This window comes from Hemicordylus capensis, chromosome 1 (assembly GCF_027244095.1).
Source record: "Hemicordylus capensis ecotype Gifberg chromosome 1, rHemCap1.1.pri, whole genome shotgun sequence".
Taxonomy (NCBI): domain Eukaryota; kingdom Metazoa; phylum Chordata; class Lepidosauria; order Squamata; family Cordylidae; genus Hemicordylus; species Hemicordylus capensis.
The window spans coordinates 21,373,876-21,399,519 of record NC_069657.1 but is presented as its reverse complement, the minus strand read 5'-3'; the positions used below and the strand labels follow the sequence as shown (position 1 = coordinate 21,399,519).

Here is a 25,644-nt window from a genome sequence, read left to right as displayed (position 1 = left end):
ACTTGTCAGGATCTATAATAAAGTGGACATTGCCTAGCATCAGGGGGAGAAGAGCTGGTCTTGTGGTAGCAGGCATGAATTGTCCCCTTTGCTAAGCAGGGTCCACCTTGGTTTGCATTTGGATGGGGGACTATATATAAGTGCTGTAAGATATTCCCCTTAGGGGTTGGAGCCATAGCTCAATGGAAGAGCAGATGGTCCCAGGTTCAACAGAGGATAGGAAGAGCATCAAGCAAGGTTGTCTAGTTGTTCAGACCAGAAAGCAAGCTTGCCCAAGGATCCCAACCTTGGAGAGCCACTGCCAGTCAGTGTTGACAATACCAAGCTAGATGGGCCAATTGTCTCACTTGTTGTAAGGCAGTTTCCTATGTCCCTGTTGTTCAGAACAAACATACTGTTGTTCCTATGTAAAGATTAGATAAATGAGCCGAGGGCAGAAGCCAGTGGCTTTTCACTACTACTACTGCAATGCATATTTATATACCACATCTCAACAAAAGTGCTCAGAGTGGTATATATGGAAAAAGAAATAATAAACCTGTTACATTACAAGCATCTGAATAAAGCCTGAATTAGGTAAAGTGTGCCATCAAGTTGATTTTGACTCCTGGCGCCCACAGTGCCCTTTGGTTTTCTTTGGTAGAATACAGGAGGGGTTTACTATTGCCATCTCCCACTCAGTATGAGATTATGCCTTTCAGCATCTTCCTATATCGCTGCTGCCCGATATAGTACCAGCAGGGATTCAAACCGGCAACCTTTTGCTTGTTAGTCAAGCATTTCCCCACTGCACCGCTACTACTGCAATGCATATTTATGTACCACTTCCCAACAAAAGTGCTTGAAGCCCTTTATATGGAAAAAGAACTAATAAACCTGTTACATTACGAGCACCTGAGCAAAGCCTGAATTAGTAGTCAATAAAAGATAGGAAAAGCATCAAGCAAGGTTGTCTAGCTGTTCCAGGGGCGTAGCCACTATTGGGCGACCAGGTTCAAAGAACCCGGGCCACCGCCCCTCAGGGGCCATACCTCACGTCCCCAACACACACACACCCGCGTCTGACGTCAGATGAGCGGGGGTGCTGGTTATTCTCCAGAGCGAGGCCACGGTGCCACATCCAGGAGTTAAATGGCCAGTGCTGCATTTGCAGCGTGGTCAGGAGCAGCTCTTCCCTGCCTTAAAGGCAGGGAGAGCCACTTCTGGCCACGCTGCAAATACAGCGCTGGCCCTGAACTAGCTCCTGATCTAGCGCTGCGTTTGCAGTGTGGCCAGAAGCGGCTCTCCCTGCGTTTAAGGCAGGGAAGAGCTGCTCCTGGCCGAGCTGCAAACGCAGCGCTGACCTGGATTTAACTCCCAAATGGGGCTGCATGGCCCCATTTGGGAGCCAGACCACGCCCCCCGCATCTTACATCAGACATGGGAGCGTGGCTAACCCCTCGTCTGACGTCAGGTGCAGGGTGATGTTGGGGCCGTGAGGCATGGCCCCTGAGGGGCGGCAGGGTGAGCGGTGCCTCAGCAGCGGCCGGACACGGGCCACCCTTGGTCCTGCTCTGCTAGTGAGTAGGGGTGTGCATGGAACCCCCAAACTGCGGTCCGGCACTGGGGTGGGGGGTTGCTTTAAGAGCGGGGGAAGGTTTACTTACCCCTTCCGCCACTTTCCCGCTCTGGTGCCCGTAATTTTAGTAGTAATTGGGATGGCAGGAGACCTCCCTGCTGCCCCTTCCCTGCTTTCACTATGAAAAGCTCCCAGGAGTCCTCTGCGCGTGCTCACATTGTGCGCGTGCTTCATGTCTCTGTATGTGCGTGAGCACACACACAGAGGACTCTGGGAGCTTTTCATAGCGAATGTGGGGAAGGGGCAGCAGGAAGGTATCCTGCCGCCCCAATTACTACTAAAATTATGGGCGGCAGAGCAGGAAAGCGGCGGGAGGGGTAAGTAAACCCTCACCTATTCTTAAAGCAACCCCCCATCCGAACCGAACCACCCAGGTCCAGACCAGTCCGGAGGCCTTTAGAATGGCCTCCAGACCAGTCTGGGCTCATCCCTACTAGTGAGGTGTTCAGACCAGAAAACAAGCTTGACCGAGAAGGAAGCCTTATTATATGACTTCGTGTGACCCAATTCAGCCTTGGGGATGTGACCGTAGTTTAGTGGTTGAGCATCTGCTTTGCATATGGAAGGTCCCAGGGTTACTGCCTGGCATCTTCAGGTAGGGGTGGAAAAGACTCCTGCCTGAGTCTTTGGAGAGCTGCTGCCAGTCAGTGTAGACGATTATGAGCTAGATGGACCATTGGCCTGACTCAGGATAAGGCAGCTTCGTAGGTTCCTTTGCAATGCTGTTCAAGAAGTGTATTTGCTGACTACCTCACGTTGCCACTTTGTCCCCCACCCCAGTAATTGCAGTTGCTATATCTGCGTCATTTGCTACACAACAAAAATGAATGACAACAAACCAGGAATCAGTGAGGCCAATGGGGTAATGGAGTCTTCATCAGAGCCCGAGAACCTGGCGAAATGCATGGAGAGCGAAGACGGTGATAGATTTTCTGACTCCAATTCTCCACCCTTGAAGAATCAAGAAGAAATTGAGCCCAAAAACTTCTTCAGGAGTATAACAGCAAGACTAAGTAGCAGGAAAGGCAGGACAATGGAAGAGTCAGGCAATGTCAGAAACAGCATACGTCTTTCACTGAGAAGACTGAGACTGATAGAAGACGGCGACCACACCAAAGAAGAAAAAAGCAACATTGCAGAGGAGGAGGAGTCCGGGGGAGGAAGAGAACTTGTTGAGAAGGAACCACTGTCTGGTAAGAAGTTGTTTGGCTTTAAACTTTTGCTGGGCTGCTCCTTGGCTATGGCAAGGGTAAGCAAAAGGGTAGAGGTACCCACCAAGGAGACGGAAATGAGAGGGGACCTTCACTATTGTCTTTAATAGACCCAATGTGTTTTGGATAAAATCCTGATCAAGGGCACTGGAACAGGGGTGGAGAGACCATTGAGTGAGGGAGGATGCCTGTCCCCCGGCTGCCAGGGTCTGGGGGAGGTCACCAAGGCACCCCCTTGCCCGTAGTCAAGGCACTCCCTTACTCAGCTGGTGAATGCAGAGCTTGCCGGCTGGGAGCACGAGTCACTCGCTCCTCCCCAGACGGTGTTTCACTGGCTGGCTGGGCTGGGGGTGGAAAGCTGACTGGGGAGGATGGGACCCTTTCCAAGGGAAGTGGCCACACCCCCTGCCTCTGACATCAGAGGCAGGGGGTGTGGCTTGGTGCACACACTTGACAGTCACAAGGGGTGGGGGAGCTGCCGTCAGGACCACGTCCTCCAGCTGCCTGTGCCCCGCCCTACAACTACAACAACAAACAGTTGTGCACAGGTGAATACAGCAATACATTCCCTATACAAGGAACAACACATAAAACACTCTAAAATCACAGGCATATATAAGAAACTTTATAAACATGAATTAAACTCCTGCTGACTGGGCTAACAGACACCTTTCAAGTGGTGACTCTTGTTTTTAGCAGAGGGAGTGTGCCGCTTCCATGGCTGCCACTCATGAAGATCAGCCAGGTGAGCGGTAGGGCAGGCTCTGGGGTGGGCACAGACTCCACACAGAGCTGGAAAATGACATGGGGCAGCATGGTGTAGTGGTGTAGTGATGGGAAGGATTTGCAGGAGGACTAGGCCTCATTTAGAGTAACTGCTGCGGTGGGGAGACTTTCCTAATAAGGGGGAGACCCCAGGGAAATCAAAACAAAAGGACCAATCCTGAGGACTGGGTGGGAACTACACACACAGCCACCAGCAGAAGAAGAGAAAGCTTTTCCTTCTGCTTGTTCTGTTCCAAGAGTGCCCTGAGGAAACAGCTGGCTGAGAGGTTGCTGGGGAAATGAGAGGCCACAGCCTAGGAAGCTGGAGAGAGCAGGAAGGTCCCTCCCTGTGGGTAATAAGGTAGGCAGCACCAGACAGTTCAGACAGACCTGTGAGGGAAGTTATTTTCCTTTATTAATTGCTTGACTCTGAGCTGCCTGGTTAATGAAAACTCTCTCACACAATCTGCTTTATGAAGAGACCATTGTTCTTATTGCATGTGCTTAGTTTTTCTTTTAATGTAATAATTGACCCTTGTATGTGAAACGCTTCATTTTGGGTCTGCCATAGTCACACGCCTTTGGAGGTCTAGGACTGCACAGCCTTTCCAGGGAGGGTTTTGCCACTTTAACCACCCCCAGGAATCTTATATGGAGAGCGTGGTTTGTCCCATATTAAAATAAAGTGGATGGTAGCAGCTTAATGTTAATCCCTTAAAATCAAGGAATCCCCCAGTGGACCTACCCACGCACCCATCTCCACCCACTCTGCGGCTCTGGTAGGAGCTATGACAAGCGGTCTTACAGATTTTTAAATCTCTTTCCTCACCTCCCGCACCTGCCCCAGCCAGCACCGGCTGCCAAGTATGACTTTGGTGCTCACCCCACTATAATACAGAATGGGGGGGGGACCTCCAAAGTCATACTTTGCATAGGGTACCCCCAAACCCTATGGACAACCCTGGCTGTGCTTATGCAATCAACAAAGTTGCACTAGTGCAACAAGGTGGTGCATGGGGCACCTTTTTAAAGGTGGTGATTCTTTTCTGTTTAGCAGGGGAGAGCTTTTGGCCCTATCCATCCCCAGCACAGCATCCCTCCAGTGGCTGTTGCTGGTGTCTATCTTATATTTCTTTTTAGATTATGAGCCCTTTGTGGACACGGAGCCTCCTTCCTTCCTTATTCTATGTAAAATCCTTTGAAAACTTTTTTTTTTAAAGTGGTATTAAATATTTGTAGTAGTAGTTCCAGCAGCAGCAGCCACCTAATGGCACAGTAGGGAAATGCTTGATTAACAATCAGAAGGTTGCCAGTTCGAATCCCCACTGGAATGTTTCTCAGACTATGGGAAACACCTATATCAGGCAGCAGTGATATAGGAAGATGCTGAAAGGCTGTGCGGGAGGAGGCAATGGTAAACCCCTCCTGTATTCTACCAAAGAAAACCACAGGGTTCTGTGGGTGCCAGGAGTTGAAATCGACTTGACGGCACATTTTACCTTAGTAGTAGAAGCAGCAGCACAATCTCTTTCCTTACTGCCCCAGATGCCTCTGCAGCAGTTACCATGCAGAGGGTGTCTATTCATGGTGGTGGCAGCACCTGTGCCTGACCCACACATCCTAAGAACTAGTGTTCTAGGTGACCACTTAGGTCCATCGAGTTGATGGGCTGGCCCTGAGCATAGCATTAGTCGGGGTGTTGGCCACTGTGCCCAGCGGTGGTGACTTGCTTCTAAATTGAGTCAACGTTGATTATAAAAAAGCATTAAGATAGAGGCTTGCAGGTGCTGTAAAGATCACCAAGATCATATTTAGGAAGCTCTTGGACATAGCTTTTGTATTTATGAGTGCAATGTCAAGCCGCTGTGCATGGTAGATTCCAAGTGGGGTCTAGGCCGGGGCAATTAATTATTAATTATTCGCATATAACAAATTATGCATATTCAGCTCATATCTTCAAGATGCTACTTGGATCATGACTGTAAGTCTTGTGTTCTCCCTTAACACAAGGGAGATGCTCGCTTCACATGGGCAGTGCATGATTAGGAAGTTGTACAGCTTTGTTTTGTTTTTTAAGAGCCAGTGTGGTATAGTGGTTAGAGCATTGGACTAGGACCAGGGAGATCTGAGTTAAAATCCCTGTTCAGCCATGAAACTCACTGGATGACCCTGGGCCGGTCACTTATTTCTCAGACTAACCTTCCTCACAGGGTTGTTGTGGAAAAAAACATAACCATGGAGAAGAGAGCTGGTCTTATGGTGGCAAGCATGAATTTGCTAAGCAGGGACAAACAGTGGTTTGCATTTGAATGGGAGACTACATGTGAGTCCTGTAAAATATGGGAATGGGGCCGTTCTGGAAGAGCAGAAGGTTCCCAGTTCCTTCCCCGGCATCTCCAAGACAGGGCTGAGAAAGACTCCTGCCTGTGAGTATTGTCTACAGCTGCTGCCAATCTGTAGACAATACTGAGCTAGATTGACCAATGGTCTGACTCAGAAGGTAGTTTCCTCTGTTCCTATTTGTTTTGTTTATATTTCCTGCTCTTCCTTCAAAAAGTTCAGGTTGACATACATTTCCAGCTCCCCTCTTTTATCTGCACAACACCCCTGTGAGGTAGGATAGACTAAGAGAGGGTAACTGACCAAAGCCTGTCCAGTGAACTTCATGTCTGAGTGGGGATTGGAACCCAGGTCTCCTTGGTTATGATTCGTGGTAGCTTAGGATAAGATGACTTGCAGTATCACTACAGCAAGGCTGCACAACTTTGGCTCTCTTGCAGATATTGGACTCCAACTCCCATCATCCCTGACTATTTGCCACTGTAGCTAGGGATGATGGAAGTTGTAATCCAAAAACCTCTGGAGGGCCGAACTTGTCCAGCCCTGCTCATAGCTATCTCTAGAAAATTCCAGTTTAACTTGCATTAAAATGTTGTATTAAAATGAGATTATCTGCTGAAATGTTCTTAGCACTTGTTTTAACTGTGCCCAGGCTCGGACTGGCACACAGGGCAAAAGGGCATATTCCCAGTGCGCCCCATCTGCAGGGCACCCCTATGCCCCGCCATACTCGGCAGCAGTGAATACTCCCACCCTTAAGCACCCATTCTGCTCAAAACCTGGCACCCTTCCCACATACATTCCACTGCCCTCTCTGTGCACCCAGTCCGGCCTTGACTGCGCCTTGAAAGGACAATGGGGAAATTAATTGGGGTCAACCATTCTTGGGGAATCTGCTATTTGGTGCCTGCCATAATCAAAACTCTGTGTATTTAGCATAAGTTGCTACTAGAAGGCTGTCTCCCTCACACAAGTCATACAAAGAGGCACAAGGAAAGTTTCTGGGCTGCTTTTTCTGCATACCAACTACGGAAATACTAAGTGCAGAACAGGAATTTACTGGCAGGGGCAAGAAGAGGGTAATCTTGAGAAAGCTTATTCTTCCTCCTCCAGGAAACAGAAGTACTAGTGCAGACATGCCCTAAGGCAGATTCAGAGAGAGAGAACACAAGATACACAAAGACTGCCTGCAAACAGAAGAAGAAAAGAGGGGCGCAGAAGCACCACTGGGAAAACAAAAAGAACCCAAGTGGTTCATAAAATGGTTTATTGAGCCCAATGTGTTTTGGATAAATATTATCCTTTTCAAGAGCACTTATAGGACTTCAAACATTATATAAGAGACTCAAAGCAGAAAACCTCTCATGGAATCTCTGCTGCTATTGAAAGGTGTGTGTAAACAGAACAATGGGTGAGCAGTGGGGCCATATTCTACTCAGATTGAACAAGTAATGTGAAAGCCCTTCCCCAGCATTGTACGTACCCAGAATCCAGTTTTCAAAGGTATACTGTCTCTGGACATGTACGCTCCATTTTGTTGTAGTGGCTGGCTTCTGTTACTAGACTCATTCTTCTCCGTGAATCTGTCTAATCCTTAAAAAAAGAGGAAAAGTCATGTAAAACTAGACATTCCTGTAAATTCATTTATTCTATTTCTATACCGCCCTTCCAAAAATGGCTCAGGGCGGTTTACACAAAGAAATCAAACCTGTGCTTGAGATTCTCCCACATCTTTTTTAAAAGTCAAAAGCAGGGGGCCTAATCTGGATTGGGACCATGGTTTGGGAGAGAGGGGTCCAGTTGCAGGGGAGCAATGGCAGGAGAGAGTGCATGCCCTCACCTGTTGCCTGTGGGCTTCTCAAAGGCATCTGGTGGGTCATTGTGGGAAAGAGGATGCTGGACTGTTAACTCTTAACTCTTTCATCCTGCACTGTTTTCCTGCTCGAATTTACCCCCAAGCTATTTCATTGAGATGATGATGATGGGTACCCATCATCCACACTAAATTGCTCACAAGTAGACCCATTGAAATTGATGGGATAATTAGATGATGTCTAGCTTGTCCCATTCATTTCAGTGGGGCTACTCATGAGTAATTTAGTCTGGTTGATAGCTAATAATAATAAACTAGCTTAACCCATGCAGAGCATCTGCACGCTAGTACCCGATTGCTCCCCTCACCCCCTGCCACAGCCCCCCTCACCTCAGAGATCTCTCCACCCTCACCTGAGCTGTATTCCTGCTCCGTCTTGCTGCTTCCATCCCCCTCACCCCTCTCGGTCACTCCTCTACCCTTTACTCCATCCCCCTCACCCCATTACCCAGTCACCAACCAACGCCCCCCCCCGTTTTATTCTTATAGGTTGGTTAGAGTTGCAGACCTCCCCTTAATCAAACTATTCCTTTGTAATGGAAATATTTTGGAATGATTCCCAGAAAGGAATATCAAAATGGAAGAGCAGGGGGTGGGGGGGAGGGGAGAGAAAGACACTTTGAACTTTTCATTCCAGTACAAGATGATGGCCAATGTTCCTCAAAGGAACAGTTCCAGATAACTTCTTTAGAGGAAAAATGTACAGTAGACATGGCCTCCTCTCATGCTCCATTTCCCCTCTTTTCTTTAGTAATGCAGATAAATGAACTTATTCAGAAGAGGCAGCTTCTGGAAGCCTTTGAAAACATCAGGATGTTGGAAATGGAGGTTTTGGCTGAAAGAGATGCCAAGAAATATGAAGAGAACCCCAAAGAATACATCATGAGGGCCAAGGACATTGACTTGCTTTATGATTTGGTTTACAAGACAATTCAGTGCACTGTGGAAGAAACACTGGATCTTCCTGAGGTAGATGCAAAGGCACTGACATCGCTGGTGACTTTAATTGAAAAGGAAGAAAAAGCTCATGCCAAGGCTGCAAAAATTGTTGTCCCTTCTGAGCCTGTGGACCGCCTTGGCTCTGCCAGAAATTGGAGAGGGCTTTGGAAAGAAAGTGTCAAAGAAAGTGTAGAAAGAAGAGTCAACAAAGTCGAAATGCCACTGAAAGACTGCAATGCATCTTGGCTTTCTGTACACTTAGGATACCTCAAAAATGTCATAAGAGGAGATCTGAAGAGAATAAAGCATTTGGTGCAGAAATGCTATCCGCAGGACTATAGTGTGTGTGAGACATACTTGAAGGCTTTCCATCTGGCTCTTTCTTTTCACTTGCAAAGCATCCTGGAAAACAGTCACTTGGAATATAATGAACTCCATGCAGTCCTCCTTTGGGTCACTCAAGTATACCACAGGTAAGTGCTATTTGAGCAGAACTTTGTGTATGCCATGATTCCATACATATCTTTTCCTCAGAAAAGTTGCAGAAATATGACTGAACAAGTATCAAAGTTGCCTTGTGGAGGAATAGCTCTCTATCCCACCTGTGTGATACCTCGTGTGGAGGAACCACAGATCCCACCTGCCCTTTGATATCTATGTTTTACTGCTGCCACCAAGTAGACTTTTCTTTTATAGGGCTGGGTCTACTAAAACAGCCCTACACTCACCTTTGCCAAAAAACAACTACTCAGTAGGGTGGAAAGGCTTTAGGCACAGGGTGCAGACAATCAAACAGCTTCACATTTTTAAATACAACAAAAAAAGTTTACTTTGGAAAAAATTGGTCAATTTTAAAACATTAGCTTTAGTTTCTTACAAAACAGTTACCGTAAGAGCAGGGGTGGAGGGAGACCAGCAGTGGCCCAGGTTCAGCCCGCCGCCGTGGCCCTAGCCCCACCCCCTGCTTCAGCTGTAAGTGTCTGACATCAGAGGCAGGGCATGTGGTTAAGTCACACCTCCTGCATCTGATGTCAAGTGTGGGAGGCATAACTTAGCTTGCAAATGGGGCCACATGGCCCTGTTTGCGAGCGAAGTCTAGCCAATGCCGTGTTCACTGCGTAGCCAGGAGTGGCTCTCCCTGCCTTAAAAGGCAGGGAGAGCCGCTCCGGTCACGCTGCAAACATGGCGCTGGCTAGATTTTGCTCATAAATGGGGCCATGCATCAGTCGCAGGGGCATGGCTGAGGCACGAGGTGCACACAACCCCTGAAGTGCGGTGGCCCAGGTTCTTTGAACCCGATTGCACAGTGGTGGCTCCACCCCTGCATAAGAGCATAATGGAAGAAATAAAAGGGTTGGGGAAAACATATCCACTAACCTAACTTAACTGGTCCCTAACCCAGAGTCCTCTGCAGTTACCTGTTCCTTCTGCAGTTTCAGGTCTTAGTCACTTCTACCAGCCTGGAGTTAAATCCAGACTGGTAGTTCTGTGATTAGCAGCCTTCAGAGAGTCTCCCCTCTTTGTAGTGATTTTCAGCTATTGCTTGTGACTTCAGACTCTGAACCACACTGATTCATCTTCTACTGAATCACAGCTCTGTGCAGCACTCAGCACCAACTCTGCCTCCTTGACTGCTTGATTCTGCCTCTGACTTCTTCCAGGACTCTCCAACTCTGGCTAAGTCTCTGCTAAGCAGCCTCCTACACATACACAAATTGTTCCAACAGTTGACTAGCCAATCCTCACCACACAAGCTTGCCTCCATTTTTCAAAGTTTCCCTTCCCTCCAAAATTAAACTGTCAAACAGTTCTTTCTCAATGTGAAACTTTAAAAAAAATAAAATAGGCATGAACTTCTGACCCCACCAGTTTTTTTTCATGCAGAGGGATTTGCAAGCATATTAACACATACCATTTGCAATAATGCAGAGGCTGGTGCCTCATCCCTTCACATGCCTTATATCAGGCCTGCACAACATAAGATCTTGAGGCCAGATCTGGCTCATGGGGGCTTTCTTTTCTTTTCTTTTCTTTTCTTTTTTGCTTGCCCTCAGGTATGAATATCCTATAACAAGAGCAGGAGTTATAAAGAGCTCTTGGTCTGTCCTGCTGACAAGCAGCTGCAGCTCATAAGAACAGCTTTGCTGGAATAGGCCCAAGGCCTATTTAATCCAGTATCCTGTTTCCCACAGTGGCCCAGCAGATGCCTCTAGGAAGCCCTCAGACAAGAAATTGACCCAGGACAGGCACAGACGTATTCGTCTATATGTATTCTTTATTGCTCAAATAGTTTTGCCGCCTCTTTGGAGAGGTGCTGAAATGAATCAGCCTCCTGCAGCTGAAACATTTGGATGAGGGATTCCTATAAAAGGAGGCAGGCAGGTTGTACCTGCTCCTCCAGTGAGCCACTGCCACCCCATTGCAGCGCTGTCATTCTTTGAATCCAAATTGAAAGCAGCAGCTGCACTGCTGTCCACTTTAAACTGTTGGAAGTGAAGGACTCTGCGCTGCCTCATCCGGCCTCAATGGCAGAGGGGGACAGACTGGTGAGTCAGAGGGCTAGAGGGGTCAAGACTTTGGTCATTCCTTCTCTCTACTGCTCGGACACTATCCCTTTGAGATGTAGATTGCTACTCTCAGGGACTTCCTTCCTTCCTTCCTCTCTTCTCTCTTACACACATGCTCACCTCTCTTTCTGTACCATGTGTGCAGAGATGCAGATAGCATCTCTCTACATCCAGCTAGCTAGCTAGATTAAAGATTCTATCTCTCCACTTGCCTATCTAGAATGGAGTTCTCCAATAAAGACTCCTTATATTGATTTGAAACTATGAACTGGCTCTGAGTTTCTTTTCCTCTCAGCAAACACGCATGCCTGGGCAGACTCCACTGTGTTTTTCCTCTGTGAACTCTGCCGTAATAGAAGGGTATCTCTTACCAGAGAGAATTCCCAACATAAACTGCTGTGCCGATGGAATGCCGCTCCCAGCAGCCCTTGCTGCATCAGCACGCAAATGGCATTGATGCCATTACTGTGCTGATGCCACACGAGGTCTGCTGGGAGCAGCATCCCAGCGGTGCAGTTCAAAGGGGACAGTAGCACAGCTGCTGCTTTCAAGTTAGATTTAAAGAATAATAGTGCCATTATGGGATGGGGCAGTGGCGGATCACCAGAGGAGCATGTACTACCTGCATCCCTTTAAAGGAACCCCACCCCCTGGGATATGTACTAAGCATTTCATGCATAGTCCTATTATTTATATTTCTAGAAATCACTCTTCATCAACAATTGATCACATCGTTTTGAAAATGGAATATACTTTTTCACTCTGTAAATTGAAGTCCACAATCTAAAATAAAAATCAAGAAACTTTTTACATGAATTAAAATGACTTTATTATAGCCAAAGCATTGAAGAAGAGTAGCTAACTACAGAGAGCATCAATGAGAAGAAATGCATCAGTCTATGCACTACTAGAATTCTTCTACACTGGAATTATTTTTTCTGATTAGTGCTGCCTGGATGAACTCATTAGCTATAATGTTAAGATTCATCTCTCAAACTACCTCTTTATGTCCATGTAAAACAGCCATGTGATTGAGCCCGGCTTGCCCCATGCTTGACCGCAGAAAGGTCAGTGATGGCTGGTAATCTGGTTTTTTTGTAGAGACACACACTGTTGGATAATGGTTTCATGCCAAAAATAAGCCTTTAAACTAAAGAATCAAAGGGTGTATAGCATCCTTATAGTACTTTTATCATAGTTAATGAGATCATATCTAAGAAGTATTTTCAATACTGAAAAACATAATATAAATACTATTATTCACCATATGGATCACCAGTTATATTTCACAAAGGTAAAAGCCCAATCCAGATAGTAATTTAAAGGCAATCTACTTGTGTAGGGCTATAGCCTCTCCTACAGACTATACAGGCATCAGCAATACAGCCTCATGCTCCATTCAAGCAAAACTCCAAAGAAATTAATAATAAAAATAACAACAACAACAACATCTGGTGGCAAGTGGGCTACAGGACTCAGGATCTTCAGTAGAGCAACCAGGGCTGAAGACTGCAAGGTTACTGGAAGAAACGTCGCTTAACTGGAAAAAATTTACAAAAAATGCCAACAAGGAAATAATGATCTGCTATTACAAAACTAGTCCAACGAGAAGAGGTTATTTAAAAAGAATGTACCAAATTTGGAAAGAGAAGCATCCAGATACAGAAATAACAGACCAAGGCTAGCAGACCAGAAAAGATTCATAATAAGAAATAAAGTATTCACAGATGTTGAGCTGGAAGAACTGCAAAGAGCAACACAGGCTCAAGATATGGAAGAAGCATTACCACCAACTGAAGAAGTTGCTCAGGCGCAGGTCAAGGAGGTGTTGGAAATAGAGGATGCCACTGTTGCTGAACTGTTCCAAAATCAAAACCAGGCAACTTCCCCTTTGCCTTCACCTCAAAAACCCAAATGCCATTTAACAAAAAAGCAACAAGAACTAAAGCAAAAAATAACTGAGCACATGAACCAAACAACCACCAGGGTTCGACTTCCAGCTCTGAAAACAGTTGCCAAAAAACAACTTGCTCCGGCATTAAAAGATGTCAGTGCTGCACTTGCAGAAATAACAACCAATAATTTACAAGAAACAAACCAACTAATGTACAGTGCAGCAACAATAACAACACAAGAGCTCGGATATAAGATCAGGGGACCTGTAAAAAAAGAAAGTAGTACATCATCTAAATGGAAGATTAGATTAGAAAGTAAAATCTCCAGGCTTAGATCAGATGCTAGTAAATTGAAAGATATGAAAGACAAGAAGCTGAAGAATGAAAACACCAAACAGTATCTGAACCAAAAATACCACCTAGATTCAAGGAAAATTAGAGAAGTCCTGGAAATAATAAAGCAGCAAATAACAGCAGTGTCAAAGAAGATTAGCAGATATGAAGCCAGAATTACACAACACAGGCAGAATCTCCAATTCCAGTCGAATCAGAGACGTTTCTACCAAAGCATAGAAAGAGAAACTACAAGAAACCTAGAAACACCAAATAAAGAAGAAACAGTGCAATTCTGGGGGAAATTATGGGACAATCCAATAGATTATAATAAAAAAGCAGGCTGGATGAAAGAGGTCAAAAAATGTAACCAACAAATGCAAGATCTAATAATAACACCAGAATTAATAAGTGAAAGAGCAAAGAAAATAAAAAATTGGACTGCACTAGGTAATGATGAACTGCATGGCTTTTGGCTTAAACACCTAACAAGCCTTCATAAACAACTATCAAAACAGTTCAATCACATTTTGCAAGGAGGTGATATTGAACAATGGCTAACAACTGGGAAAACTCATCTCATCATGAAAGACCCAGCAAAAGGTGCAGTTCCAAGTAATTATAGACCGACAACCTGCCTGCCAACCATGTTCAAATTATTAAGTGGAATAATAGCAGATGAAGTAATGCAACACTTATTAACTAACAAACAGCATCCAGTTGAACAGAAAGGAAATTGCCCGAACACCAGAGGCACAAAAGACCAGCTGCTGATTGACAAAATGATTTTAGAAAATGGCAAGAGAAGAAAAATAAATCTAAGTGTTGCATGGATTTACTACAAGAAAACGTTCGACTCATTGCCTCACACATGGATACTAAAATGTTTAGAAACAACTGGAGTCAGCAAAAACATTCAGATATTTATTTTAAAAAAGCAATGAGTATGTGGAGTACACAGTTAACAATCAATGGCGAGACACTTGGACAGGTTAGCATTAGAAGAGGTATTTTCCAAGGGGACTCACTATCTCCTCTATTGTTTGTAATCGCCATGACTCCACTTTCACAAATACTAAACAAAACAGGCCTTGGATACCAAACATCTAAAACATCAAGTAAAACAAACCATCTGCTGTACATGGACGATCTAAAGTTGTATGGAAAGTCCCAGTCAGTAATCGAATCACTGATAAACACTGTCTGTATATTCAGTAGCGATATAGCAATGGAGTTTGGACTAGACAAGTGTGCTGCATTAATAATGAACAGAGGAAAAATAAGAAAAACAGAAGGAATAGAATTGCCCAATGGAAGCAAGATCAAGAAACTGGAAGAGAAAGAACATTACAAATACTTGGGCATACTCCAGGCTGATAACATTTCACACACTGAAGTTAAAAGAAAAGTGGGAAGTGAATACATCAGGAGAGTTAGAAAAATCGTCAAGTCCAAACTCAATGGCGGGAACACCATACAAGCCATAAACACCTGGGCTATACCTGTTATCAGATACACTTCAGGAATAATAGACTGGACCCAGACAGAGCTAGAGACGCTAGATCGTAAGACCAGGGAAATAATGACCATCAATCATGCCCTGCACCCCCACAGTGATGTAGCTAGGCTATACCTCCCTTGCAGGTCAGGTGGAAGAGGAATGCTGCAAGTCCATCAAACAGTAGAGGAGGAGAAAAGAGGCCTTGAAGAAATGGTGGGAACACCATACAAGCCATAAACACCTGGGCTATACCTGTTATCAGATACACTTCAGGAATAATAGACTGGACCCAGACAGAGCTAGAGACGCTAGATCGTAAGACCAGGGAAATAATGACCATCAATCATGCCCTGCACCCTCACAGTGATGTAGCTAGGCTATACCTCCCTCGCAGCTCAGGTGGAAGAGGAATGCTGCAAGTCCATCAAACAGTAGAGGAGGAGAAAAGAGGCCTTGAAGAATATATCAAGGACAGTGAAAAGATGCACTTAAAATGGTCAATAACGAAAAACTATTAAACACCAGTGAAACAAAGCAGGCCTACAAGAAAGAACAAGTCAAGAACTGAGCAGAAAAATGGAAAAAGAAGCCACTGCATGGTCAATATTTGCACAATATAAGTGGAAAATCAGACATCACCAAGACCTGGCAATGGCTTAAGAATGGCAACTTGAAGAAAGAAACAGAGGGTTTAATACTGGCTGCACAGGAACAGGCACTAAGAACAAATGCAGTAAGAGCAACAGTAAAAAAATCAACAACAAACAGCAAGTGCCGCCATTGTAAAGAAGCAGATGAAGCAGTGGACCACCTAATCAGCCGTTGTAAAAAGATCGCACAGACTGACTACAAACAAAGGCATGACAAGGTAGCAGGGATGATACACTGGAACATCTGCAAAAAATACAAGCTACCTGTAGCCAAAAATTGGTGGGACCATAACATTGAAAAAGTTGTAGAAAATGAAGATGCAAAAATATTATGGGACTTCCGACTACAAACAGACTAACATCTGTCACACAATACACCTAAATTTCCTGGCAATCAATTTCATGGAATGACTCCTGGTTCTAGTGTTATGGGAGAGTGTGGCCTCACCATAGATTTGTATAAAGGGGATTATAATATTAGCAGTTTTATTTTCAATCCCCCTCCTAATGATCCCTAGCATGGAATTGGCCTTTTTCACAGCTGCCACACATTGAATCGACACTTTCAACAAGCTGTCCACCACAACCCCAAGATCTCTCTCCTGGTCAGTTCAGACCCCATCAGCATATACTTGAAGTTGGGGTTTTTCGTCCCAATGTGCATCACTTTACACTTGCCAACATTGAACTGCATTTGCCATTTTGTTGCCCACTCCACTAAGGTCTCTTCTGTGGGATGCTTGAATGGAAGGGGCGAAGTCATAAGGACATAAGACCAGCCCTATGGAATAAGGCCCGAGGCCTATCTAGTCCTGCATCCTGTTTCCCTTAGAGGCCCACCCGATGTCCCTATAAATTCGACAGGCAATAGACGAGGGCTTGCCCCCTCTCCTGTTGTTGTTCCCATGCAACTGGTGTTTAGAGGCATCTTGCCTCTGAGGCTTGAGGTGGCCTATAGGCACTAAACTAGTAGCCATTGATAGATCTGTCCTCCATGAATTTGTCCAAGCCTTTTTAAAGACATTCAGGCTAGTGGCCATCACTACATCTGATGGCAGAGAATTCCATAGATTGATTATGTGCTGTGTGAAACAGTATTTATTTATTTATTTACTTACTTACTTACTTACTTAAACTTGTATACCGCTCAAACTTTCGTCTCTGAGCAGTTGACAATGACATAAAAACAATTAAAACAAATATTAAGGGTTAAAACAGATTAACAATTTAAAAACAGTATAAAATTAAAACCTACAAATTTAAAAAGCTGAAAAAGCTTGGGAGAAGAGATGGGTCTTCAGATGTTTTTTAAAAATAGTCAGAGATGGGGAGGATCGCATCTCAGCAGGGAGCGCATTCCACAATCTTGGGGCAGCAATCGAGAAGGCCCGTCTCCGTGTGGCCACCAGATGAGCTGGCGGTAACTGGACACGGACCTCCTCAAGTGACCTCAATGGGCGGTGGGGCACATAACAAAGTGTTTTGGTCCATTTGTTGGTCCTAAATTTCCTGGCCATCATTTAAGTACGCTGCTGGGGAGGCAGCAATGGCAGCAACAACAGAGTGGAGGTTAAAATTTTTGGTTACTTGATGGGGGATGGGGGAAGATCCACAAGTAACTAATAATCGCTTTCATTAATTTTTTTTAAAAAATAATTTTACGTTAACAATGCACTCAAAATTGACCTCAGCCCTTGCACTCCACGTCATGGTTGGTTCTGGCTTACCAGGGCATTTGTGTTGTGCACCCCTGCATTATATTGGGTAAGATTGTTGGTCCATCTAGCTGAGTACTGACTATTCTAACCAGCAGCAGTCTTTCAAACTTTCCAGCAGGGATCTTGACCAGTCCTGTTATCTGAAGGGTGGCACGCAGAAGTAAGAGTGGACTTTTTCTCTCTTGCTCTTAGAGCAGGATAGAACCAATGCCTTAAAATTGAAATGCCTTCAAATTCTTAAACCAGAATTTGGAATCATCAGTTACCTGCTGTGAGGTGTTTAAAGAATTTTTCGCAGATAAAATCTCTCACATTCGGGCCGACTTAGATGGAAACTCCACAATTAATTTGATGTCTGAACTGGAGGTGTCCAACTATTCCGCTTATGTGATTCGACTGGATCAGTTTCAGGTTGTGACTCCTGAGGATGTGGACAAGCTGCTTGGGGCGATAAGACCTACCACTTGTTCTCTTGTCTAACATGGCTTGTTCAATCTAGCAGGGAGGCTGTTGTAGGCGGCCTGGTGGAAATCATAAATGCTTCTCTGAGGGAGGGCAGGATGCCTCCTTGTCTTAAGGAGACCTCTTCTAAAGAAGCCTGCATTAGATCCCTCAGAGTTGAGCAATTATAGGCCTGTTTCCAATCTCCCATGGTTGGGCAAGGTAATTGAGAAGGTGGTGGCCTCTCAGTTCCAGTCGGTCTTAGATGAAACTGATTATCTGGACCCATTTCAAACTGGTTCTCAGGCAGGCTACGGGGTGGAGACTGCCTTGGTCGGCCTGATGGATGATCTCCAATTGGCAGTGGACAGAGGAAGTGTGACTCTGTTGGTCCTTTTGGATCTCTCGGCGGCTTTCGATACTATCAACTGTAGTATCCTTCTGGAACGTCTGAGAGTGTTGGGGGTGGGAGGCACTGTTTTACAGTGGTTCCACTCCTACCTCTCAGACAGATTCCAGATGGTGTTGATTGGAGATTGTTGCTCTTCAAAATCTGAGCTTAAGTATGGTGTCCCTCAAGGCTCTGTACTTTCTCCTATGCTTTTTAACATCTACATGAAACCGCTGGGAGAGATCATCAGGAGATTTGGAGCTGGATGTTACCAGTACGCTGATGACACCCAGATCTACTTCTCCATGGCAACCTCTTCAGGAGTTGGCATATCCCCCCTAAATGCCTGCCTGGAAGCAGTAATGGGCTGGATGAGGGAGAATAAACTGAAGCTGAATCCAGAGAAGACGGAGGTACTTATTGTGCGGGTCAGAACTCTACAGACGATTTTGATCTCCCTGTTCTACATGGGGTCACACTTCCCCAAAAGGAACAGGTTCGCAGTCTGGGAGTACTTCTGGATCAACGTCTCTCCTTGGTTTCTCAGGTTGAAGCGGTGGCCAGGGGTGCCTTCTTTCAGCTTCGGCTGATATGCCAGCTGCGCCCGTTTCTTGAGATCAATGACCTCAAAACAGTGGTACATTTGTTGGTAACCTCCAGACTGGACTTCTGTAATGCGCTCTACGTGGAGCTGCCTTTGTACATAGTCCGGAAACTTCAGTTGGTTCAGAATGTGGCAGCCAGGTTGAGTCTCTTGGTCATCTCGGAAAGACCACGCTACTCCTCTATTGATGGAGCTACACTGGCTGCCAATAGGTTTCCGGGCAAAATACCAAGTGCTAGTAAACAGCTTAGGCCCTGGGTATTTAAAAGAATGTCTTCTTCGCTATATGCCCCACCGCCCATTAAGGTCACTTGAGGAGGTCCGTCTCCAGCTGCCACCAACTCATTTGGTGGCTACACAGAGACGGGCCTTCTCAGCTGCTGCCCCAAGATTGTGGAATGCGCTCCCTACTAAGATACGAGCCTCCCCATCTCTGGCAATTTTTAAGGAACTTCTGAAAACACATCTCTTCAACCAAGCTTTCTCAGCTTTTTAAAACTTGTTTTTAAATTGTTTAGCTATTTAATTGGTGTTTTATGATGTTTTAATTGTTAATTATTTTATGCAGTTTTACAATTTCTGTTTTAATTGTTAATTGATTTTAATGGTGTTTTAATGTGAACCGCCCTGAGCCTTTTGGAAGGGAGGTATAAAAATTTTAATAATCAATAATAATAAATAAATTAATGGCAAGGAAGCAGAGTTAGGCCAGACATCAAGAAGAATTTCTGAATTGTAAGATCTGTTCAACAGTGAAACCATCTGCCTCGTGCCATGGTGGGCTCACTTTTGCTGGAGCTTTTCAAAGAGAGGCTGGGTGGCTGGCTATCTGTCAGGGATGCTGTCGCAGTTTCCTACATTGAACAAAGGGTTGGACTAGATTCTGTCCAGGCTCCCTTTCGACTCTAACATTCTATAATTCTATGAATATGCTTTTAAAAAGAAAAACTGCATCACTTCCAAATAATTATTTGGCATTTGTTAGCAGCCAGAAGAAAGTTTGGATATAGCTGAGTTATCTTTGATTTCCTGTGTGAAACGAGGCATTTAAAACCTCCAGGGTGTCAGCAGAATGCACCATTCCAAGAAAGGGCAAAAGGCAAAAATGCTAAGATAAGAAAGCCAGAGCCACATAATTCTCCTATACAGTTCAGAGGCCTCATTTCCGCCTTACTCATCGCCTTGCTGTGCTGATAGGTTATTAAGCAGCATTTCCAAGATTCAGTTCCAACCAAACCTTATCCTGCACCCTACACCCTGCATGACACAAAGACATTTTGCAAAGCGCAGCATCTGTTAGGAAACATTTCCAGTCCAAGTGAGAAGCATGCCGCGAAGAAGCTTCATGCTTTGCTTCTGTTTCAAGTTGTGACGTGGGTTGAGAAAGCAGCCAGGCTCCCACCCATCCTGATCAGGTGTCCTCTTAATATGGATAGGAAATGGGAACAGAAGAGAAGCACGGTCACATTCTCAAGCCGATGAGGCAGCTAAAGATTGTGAACTGCACAGAGATTTGCATTTAGGGCAGTATAAAATTTGCCAAATAAATAAAGCTTTCCTAGATTTTACTACTTGTGAATGCAAAGGGGGTGTGGGGAGAGAAGAGGAATTGTATGTTTGATTGCCTCCCTGTCGAGACAAATATCTTACACAGAGAAAAACAACAAAGAATATTATATTTAAACGACTTTTGAAAACACACTTGTTTTATCAGGCCTTTGGTTTATTATTATTTATTTACACAGTCAAATAAATAAGGTTTATTATAGAGCCAGCATGGTGTAGTGGTTAGAGTGCGGGACTAGGACCGGGGAGACCCGAGTTCAAATCCCCATTCAGCCATGAAACTAGCTGGGTGACTCTGGGCCAGTCACTTCTCTCTCAGCCTAACCTACTTCACAGGGTTGTTGTGAAAGAGAAACTCAAGTATGTAGTACACCGCTCTGGGCTCCTTGGAGGAAGAGCAGGATATAAATGTAATAATAAAAATAATAATAATAATAATTATTATTATTATCTATATATATAATTCTCCTGGGTGTGCCTTTCGAACGTGCGTCCCGGCAGCCCAGCTGATTGGCTGGGCTGCGGGGGCGCCTGATTGGGTAAGGCACACCCAGAAGAACAGCGGCGGCAGCCATGGCCAGGGAGCCCGGCGGGCCCGGCCACCGAGGAGAGCGGCAGCACCGGCGGGCCGCCCGCAGGAGGAGACCAGCGGCAGTGGCCACGCAGAGGAGAGCGGCAGCAACGGCGGGCCGCCCACCGGAGGAGACCAGCAGCGGTGGCCACGCAGAGGAGAGCGGCAGCAACGGCGGGCCGCCCACCGGAGGAGACCAGCCGGCGGCGGCGGGCCCGGGCGGCTGAGGCGAGGCCGGCAGCCTGGGCAAGAGGGTGGGGGAGAGGAGGCCGGCCGCAGAGGCCAGCAAGCAGCGGCAACGGGCCTGGCAGGCCCGGCCGCAAAGGATCAAGGCCATGCGGCAGCGGATCCAGTGGGGGGGCGGGGGGAAGAGGTAGCCGGCCCCAAAGAGCGAACAGATGCTCTGTGCAGGGTCAGCTTGTTTATTCTATTTCTATACCGCTCAGGGGGGTTTACACAGAGAAATAAATAAATAAATAAATAAGAAAGATGGATCTCTGTCCCCAAAGGGCTCACAATTTAAAAAGAAACATAAGATAGATACTAGCAATACTCACTGGAGATACTGTGCTGGGGGTGGATAGGGCCAGTTACTCTCCCCCTGCTAAATAAAGAGCATTGCCATGTCAAAGGTGCCTCTTTGCCAAGTTTATGATGTTTTAAGGTTTTATCTATGGTAATTTTAATCTGTTTTAGATGATTTTTAGTGGCTGTTTGCTGTTTGTTTAAATTGTAAACCACCCTGAGATTTTATATAGGGCGGTAAGTAAATTTGATAGATAGATAGATAGAACTAGTGTATCGGGGAAAAGATTCATGTCTGGGTGGGATTCACCACACACACCTCCTAGAGAAGGAGGTGAACTTGACATTGATCCTGGCTGGTGACATTATACAACAGGGTGAGCAGAGAGCAGTTGCCACGACAACAAAGATGGCCTGCTGCATCACAGACCCCAGAAGCACAGAGGTGGGCAGGGCAGGGTGGGCCCAAACAATGATGGACGACTGCATGTCAGGTGGGCGGGGCTGGCACAATGCACAGCTGGATAGCTGCAGAAAGGAAAGAGGCACTCTGCCCCAAACACCACCCAAGCAAGGCTGGACTGGGTGGGTCTTTGCTGTGGGCCACCAGGGAGACTGAGGAAGCAAGCAGGTCTCCCCCACTGGTCAGTAGCAGCAGGTCAGTGGAGGGTGCCTGCAGCAGGGAGTGGTGCTTTTACTTGCTGCCCTATGGCTCACTGGCTGCCTGAAGCCATCAGCTCTCATTGCCTCAAGGGGAAGCCGCCCCTGCTACTGAGCTTCAGTGTCTGCTATTGCCCCTTAATTTAAAGAAGGGGAAGGGCCCTGCCAAGGCCAGGTGACAGCCTTCCATAAACCAGAGTATTCTCACAGGCAGTGCCAGATTTAGGCACAAACTAAGGAAGCTACAGCTTAGGGCCTCACAATATGAGGGGGCTCTGAATGAAGGGGGGGAGCACAACTGTATTGAAGAACATAAGCTGGATCAGGAGCAACACCTTCCTAGTCCAGCATCCTATTTCACACAGTAGCCTACCAGATGCCTCTGAGAAGCCCACAGGCAAGAGGTGAGGGTATGCCCTCTCTCCTGCTGTTGCTCCCTTGCAACTGGTATTGAGAGGCATCTTGCTTCCGAGGATGAAGGTGGCTTATAGCCACCAGACAAGTAGCCATTGATTGATCTGACCCTCATGAATTTATCTAAGCCCCTTTTAAAGCCATCCAAGCTAGTAGCCATCACCACATCCTGTGGCAGAGAATTCCATAGATTAATTATGTGCTGTGTGAAAAAGTACTTCCTTTTGTTGGTCCTAAATTTCCCAGCATTCAGTTTAATGATATAACTCCTGGTTCTAGTGTTGTGAGAGAAGGAGAAATATTTACCTCTGTCCACTCTCTGTACTCCATGCATAATTTTATGCACCTCTATCAAGTCTCCCCTTAATTGCCTCTTTTCCAAATTAAAAAGCCTCAGATGCTGTTGCCTTGCCTCATAAGAAAGATGCTCTAGGCCCCTGATCATCTTGCTCTCTTCTGCACCTTTTGCAGTTCTGCAATGTCCTTCTTAAGATACGGTGACCAGAACTGAACACAGTACTCCAAATGTGGCTGCACCATACATTTGTATAAGGACATGATAATATTAGCATTTTTGTTTTCAATCCCCTTCCTAATGATCCCTAGCATGGAATTTGCCTTTTTCACAACTGCCGCGTACTGGGTCAACACAGAGGCATAACCAGGGAAAATAGCACCTAGGGCAAGCACTGAAATTGCGCCCCTGTCCAAACAGGAATAATGGGACTTGTAGTCAACAATATCTGGAAATCCTTGTTAAAAGGAACACTGTACCATCTAGACATGGTTGTTGATCAAAACCTGAAAACATGAGCCATCTCTGTAAAAGACTTAGAACAACAATCAGGAGTTATGCGAGGATTCCAAGTGTCATTTTCTCTGTCTCATCTCATTCTTTTTAAAAAACGTGACTTTGTCCTAGAGGATCACCTGCCCAAATAGCCACTAGCAAAATAGGGGAAGAAGAAGGTGTGTGGGGGGGGGTGTCTATAAACCAATGTGAATGATTCCTGCCAGCCTTTGTCTTATGATGACTGTTGGCTCATGATGGGGTATATATGTGCATTCACCACACCAGTGCTTGCTTTGACACCAAGAGGGAGGAGGATACATTAGTTTGCCACACTAGACAGAGGCATTTGCAACAGGAGCAGACAGCCAAGTTCTGCCAGGGCCAAAACCAGCCCCTGCCAGACATCATTGTAATTTGCCCCTTCCTGTCACAAGCAGTGTGCTGTTCTTTTATTATTGACTCTAACTCTCAAATATCCCAGTCATGGATGGAAAATTCACGGTCAATTTACAAGAGACACATTTTCTACATGGAAGTTTCTTCTGTGCAGGTGTTGTGCAGAAACCCATGTGTAGTGACCGCCAGGGGCATAGCAACGTTGGAATGGGCCAAGATGAGATTTTAAAATGGGCCCCCAGCCCCTCAAAGTCCAGGGCCTCCACACATCCCAGGCCCCCAAGGATTTAAGTCTGATATTTCAAAATAAGTATGCTGCCTGGAAATACATTTCACTGAATACACACATGCACACTTCACAGTATATAGTGATATACATTGAGTACTATATATTTGTGCTACTTTTAATGCCTAGAACACACTAGCAATGCTAACTATTAAAATGGCCCCCTCGCTGCAGATTAGCAAAGGAGACTTTCAATAATTATTTCTATTTTCATTGTCCGTTTTGCTAGAATAATAATAATTTTGGTAATGCCATGACATAGCTTGACATAGCATAAGGCCTCAGCATACCATAATCCTGCTCTGCCTACAGGCCACCAATTGCAAATCTCTAACACAGTGGTTCTTAACATGGGGTCTGCCAGATGTTGCTGAACTACAACTCCCAGCATCCCCAGCCACAATAAATTATGGCTAGAGATGCTGGGAGTTGTAGTTCGGCAACATCTGGTGGACTGTAGGTTAAAAACGACTGCTCTAACGTGTATACATCAAGGAACATTTCATATTTAACCCCTGCTAACTTGGAAAAAAGGCATCTTTTAACGTGGTGATTCTCTTTTATTTAGCAGGGGAAGAGTAACTGGCCCTATCCACCCCCAAGATAGTACCTCCAGTGACTGTTACTGGTGCCTATCTTGTGTTTCTTTTAAGATTGTGAGCCCTTTGGGGACAGGGATCCATCTTATTTCTTTATTATTTCTCTGTGTAAACCGCCCTGAGCCATTTTGGAAGGGCAGTACAGAAATTGAATAAATAAATAAATATGTATTTGTTTCTTTTAAGCGAAGATTTCTTAGGACATCCAGATCTTCAACCAGATATGAAACTTGAAGACTTGTCCGACTTGTTAACTTCGGAAACTTTGGAAAAACTGAAAAAGGACTACGTTCATTCTGTAAAGGTAAAATATTTCCATGTCTCTTTTTTCAGCCTTATATAAATCCAGGGAGGAGGTGTGGAACACTGCACCATTTATCCTAACCTTTAAAAAAGAACACAATTATTCCTCTTTGGGAGCCTAAATGCTGTGAGGAGTTGAATGGCTCGACTCCCTTTCAAATGAAGTTAGCGCCTTAGAAAATATATGTAGATGTTCAGGTCAGGGTTAGGGGTTACTGTTACTTATATGACAGGGTAGAGATGTGAAGACTTGGGGGGAAAGGGGGGTACAGATTTTTTTTTCATTTTTTGTGTAGGAAAATGTGGTTTTTTCCCCCAGCCCCAAGTTTTAACATCTCTATAACAGGGGTTCTCAAACTTGGGTCCCCAGATATTGTTTAACTACAACTCCCAGCATCCCCAGCCTGGCCATTGTGACTCGAGATGTTGGGAGTTGTAGTCCAGCAACATCTGAGAACCCAAGTTTGAGAACCTCTGCCGTATGGGCAATGTATAGCTTTTATTTCTGAAAGCTAGGGTGTTGTGATAGTCCCGGAGAATCAAATCCCTGTGGCCCAAGCCAGAGTGAGGGGCAGGGTTTACTGGATAACAGCCTATAGAGGAGCAGGGGAGGGGTGTATTAGAGTTCAGTTCTTCCCTGGAGGCCTCTGAGCGAGGTCTGATCAGCAGGGAAAGGGGAGAGTAA

The 25,644-nt window shown here is 45.4% G+C and overlaps 1 protein-coding gene and 1 long non-coding RNA gene across 5 annotated transcripts in view; one reads left to right on the top strand and one right to left on the bottom strand.

Moving 5' to 3' along the window:
- Positions 1-25,644, top strand: part of EXOC3L4 (exocyst complex component 3 like 4) — a 198,414-nt gene that overhangs the window by 109,230 nt on the left and 63,540 nt on the right. For 3 of the 4 annotated variants that reach the window (XM_053284297.1, XM_053284296.1, XM_053284298.1), the window contains 3 exons: positions 2,399-2,811; positions 8,559-9,219; positions 24,843-24,960. In XM_053284297.1, coding sequence (XP_053140272.1) covers positions 2,442-2,811; positions 8,559-9,219; positions 24,843-24,960 — 1,149 coding nt within the window. In that variant the 5' untranslated portion in view covers positions 2,399-2,441. Of the gene's footprint in view, positions 1-2,398; positions 2,812-3,936; positions 3,956-8,558; positions 9,220-24,842; positions 24,961-25,644 lie in introns of those variants that run through there. The other variant, XM_053284300.1, reaches the window with a different exon arrangement.
- Positions 2,425-21,853, bottom strand: LOC128339837 (uncharacterized). Its single transcript, XR_008313250.1, has 5 exons — positions 21,828-21,853; positions 16,823-16,853; positions 10,165-10,446; positions 7,418-7,527; positions 2,425-2,569 (listed from the first exon to the last, which is right to left on the bottom strand). It is a non-coding gene; the product is annotated as an uncharacterized LOC128339837 (long non-coding RNA).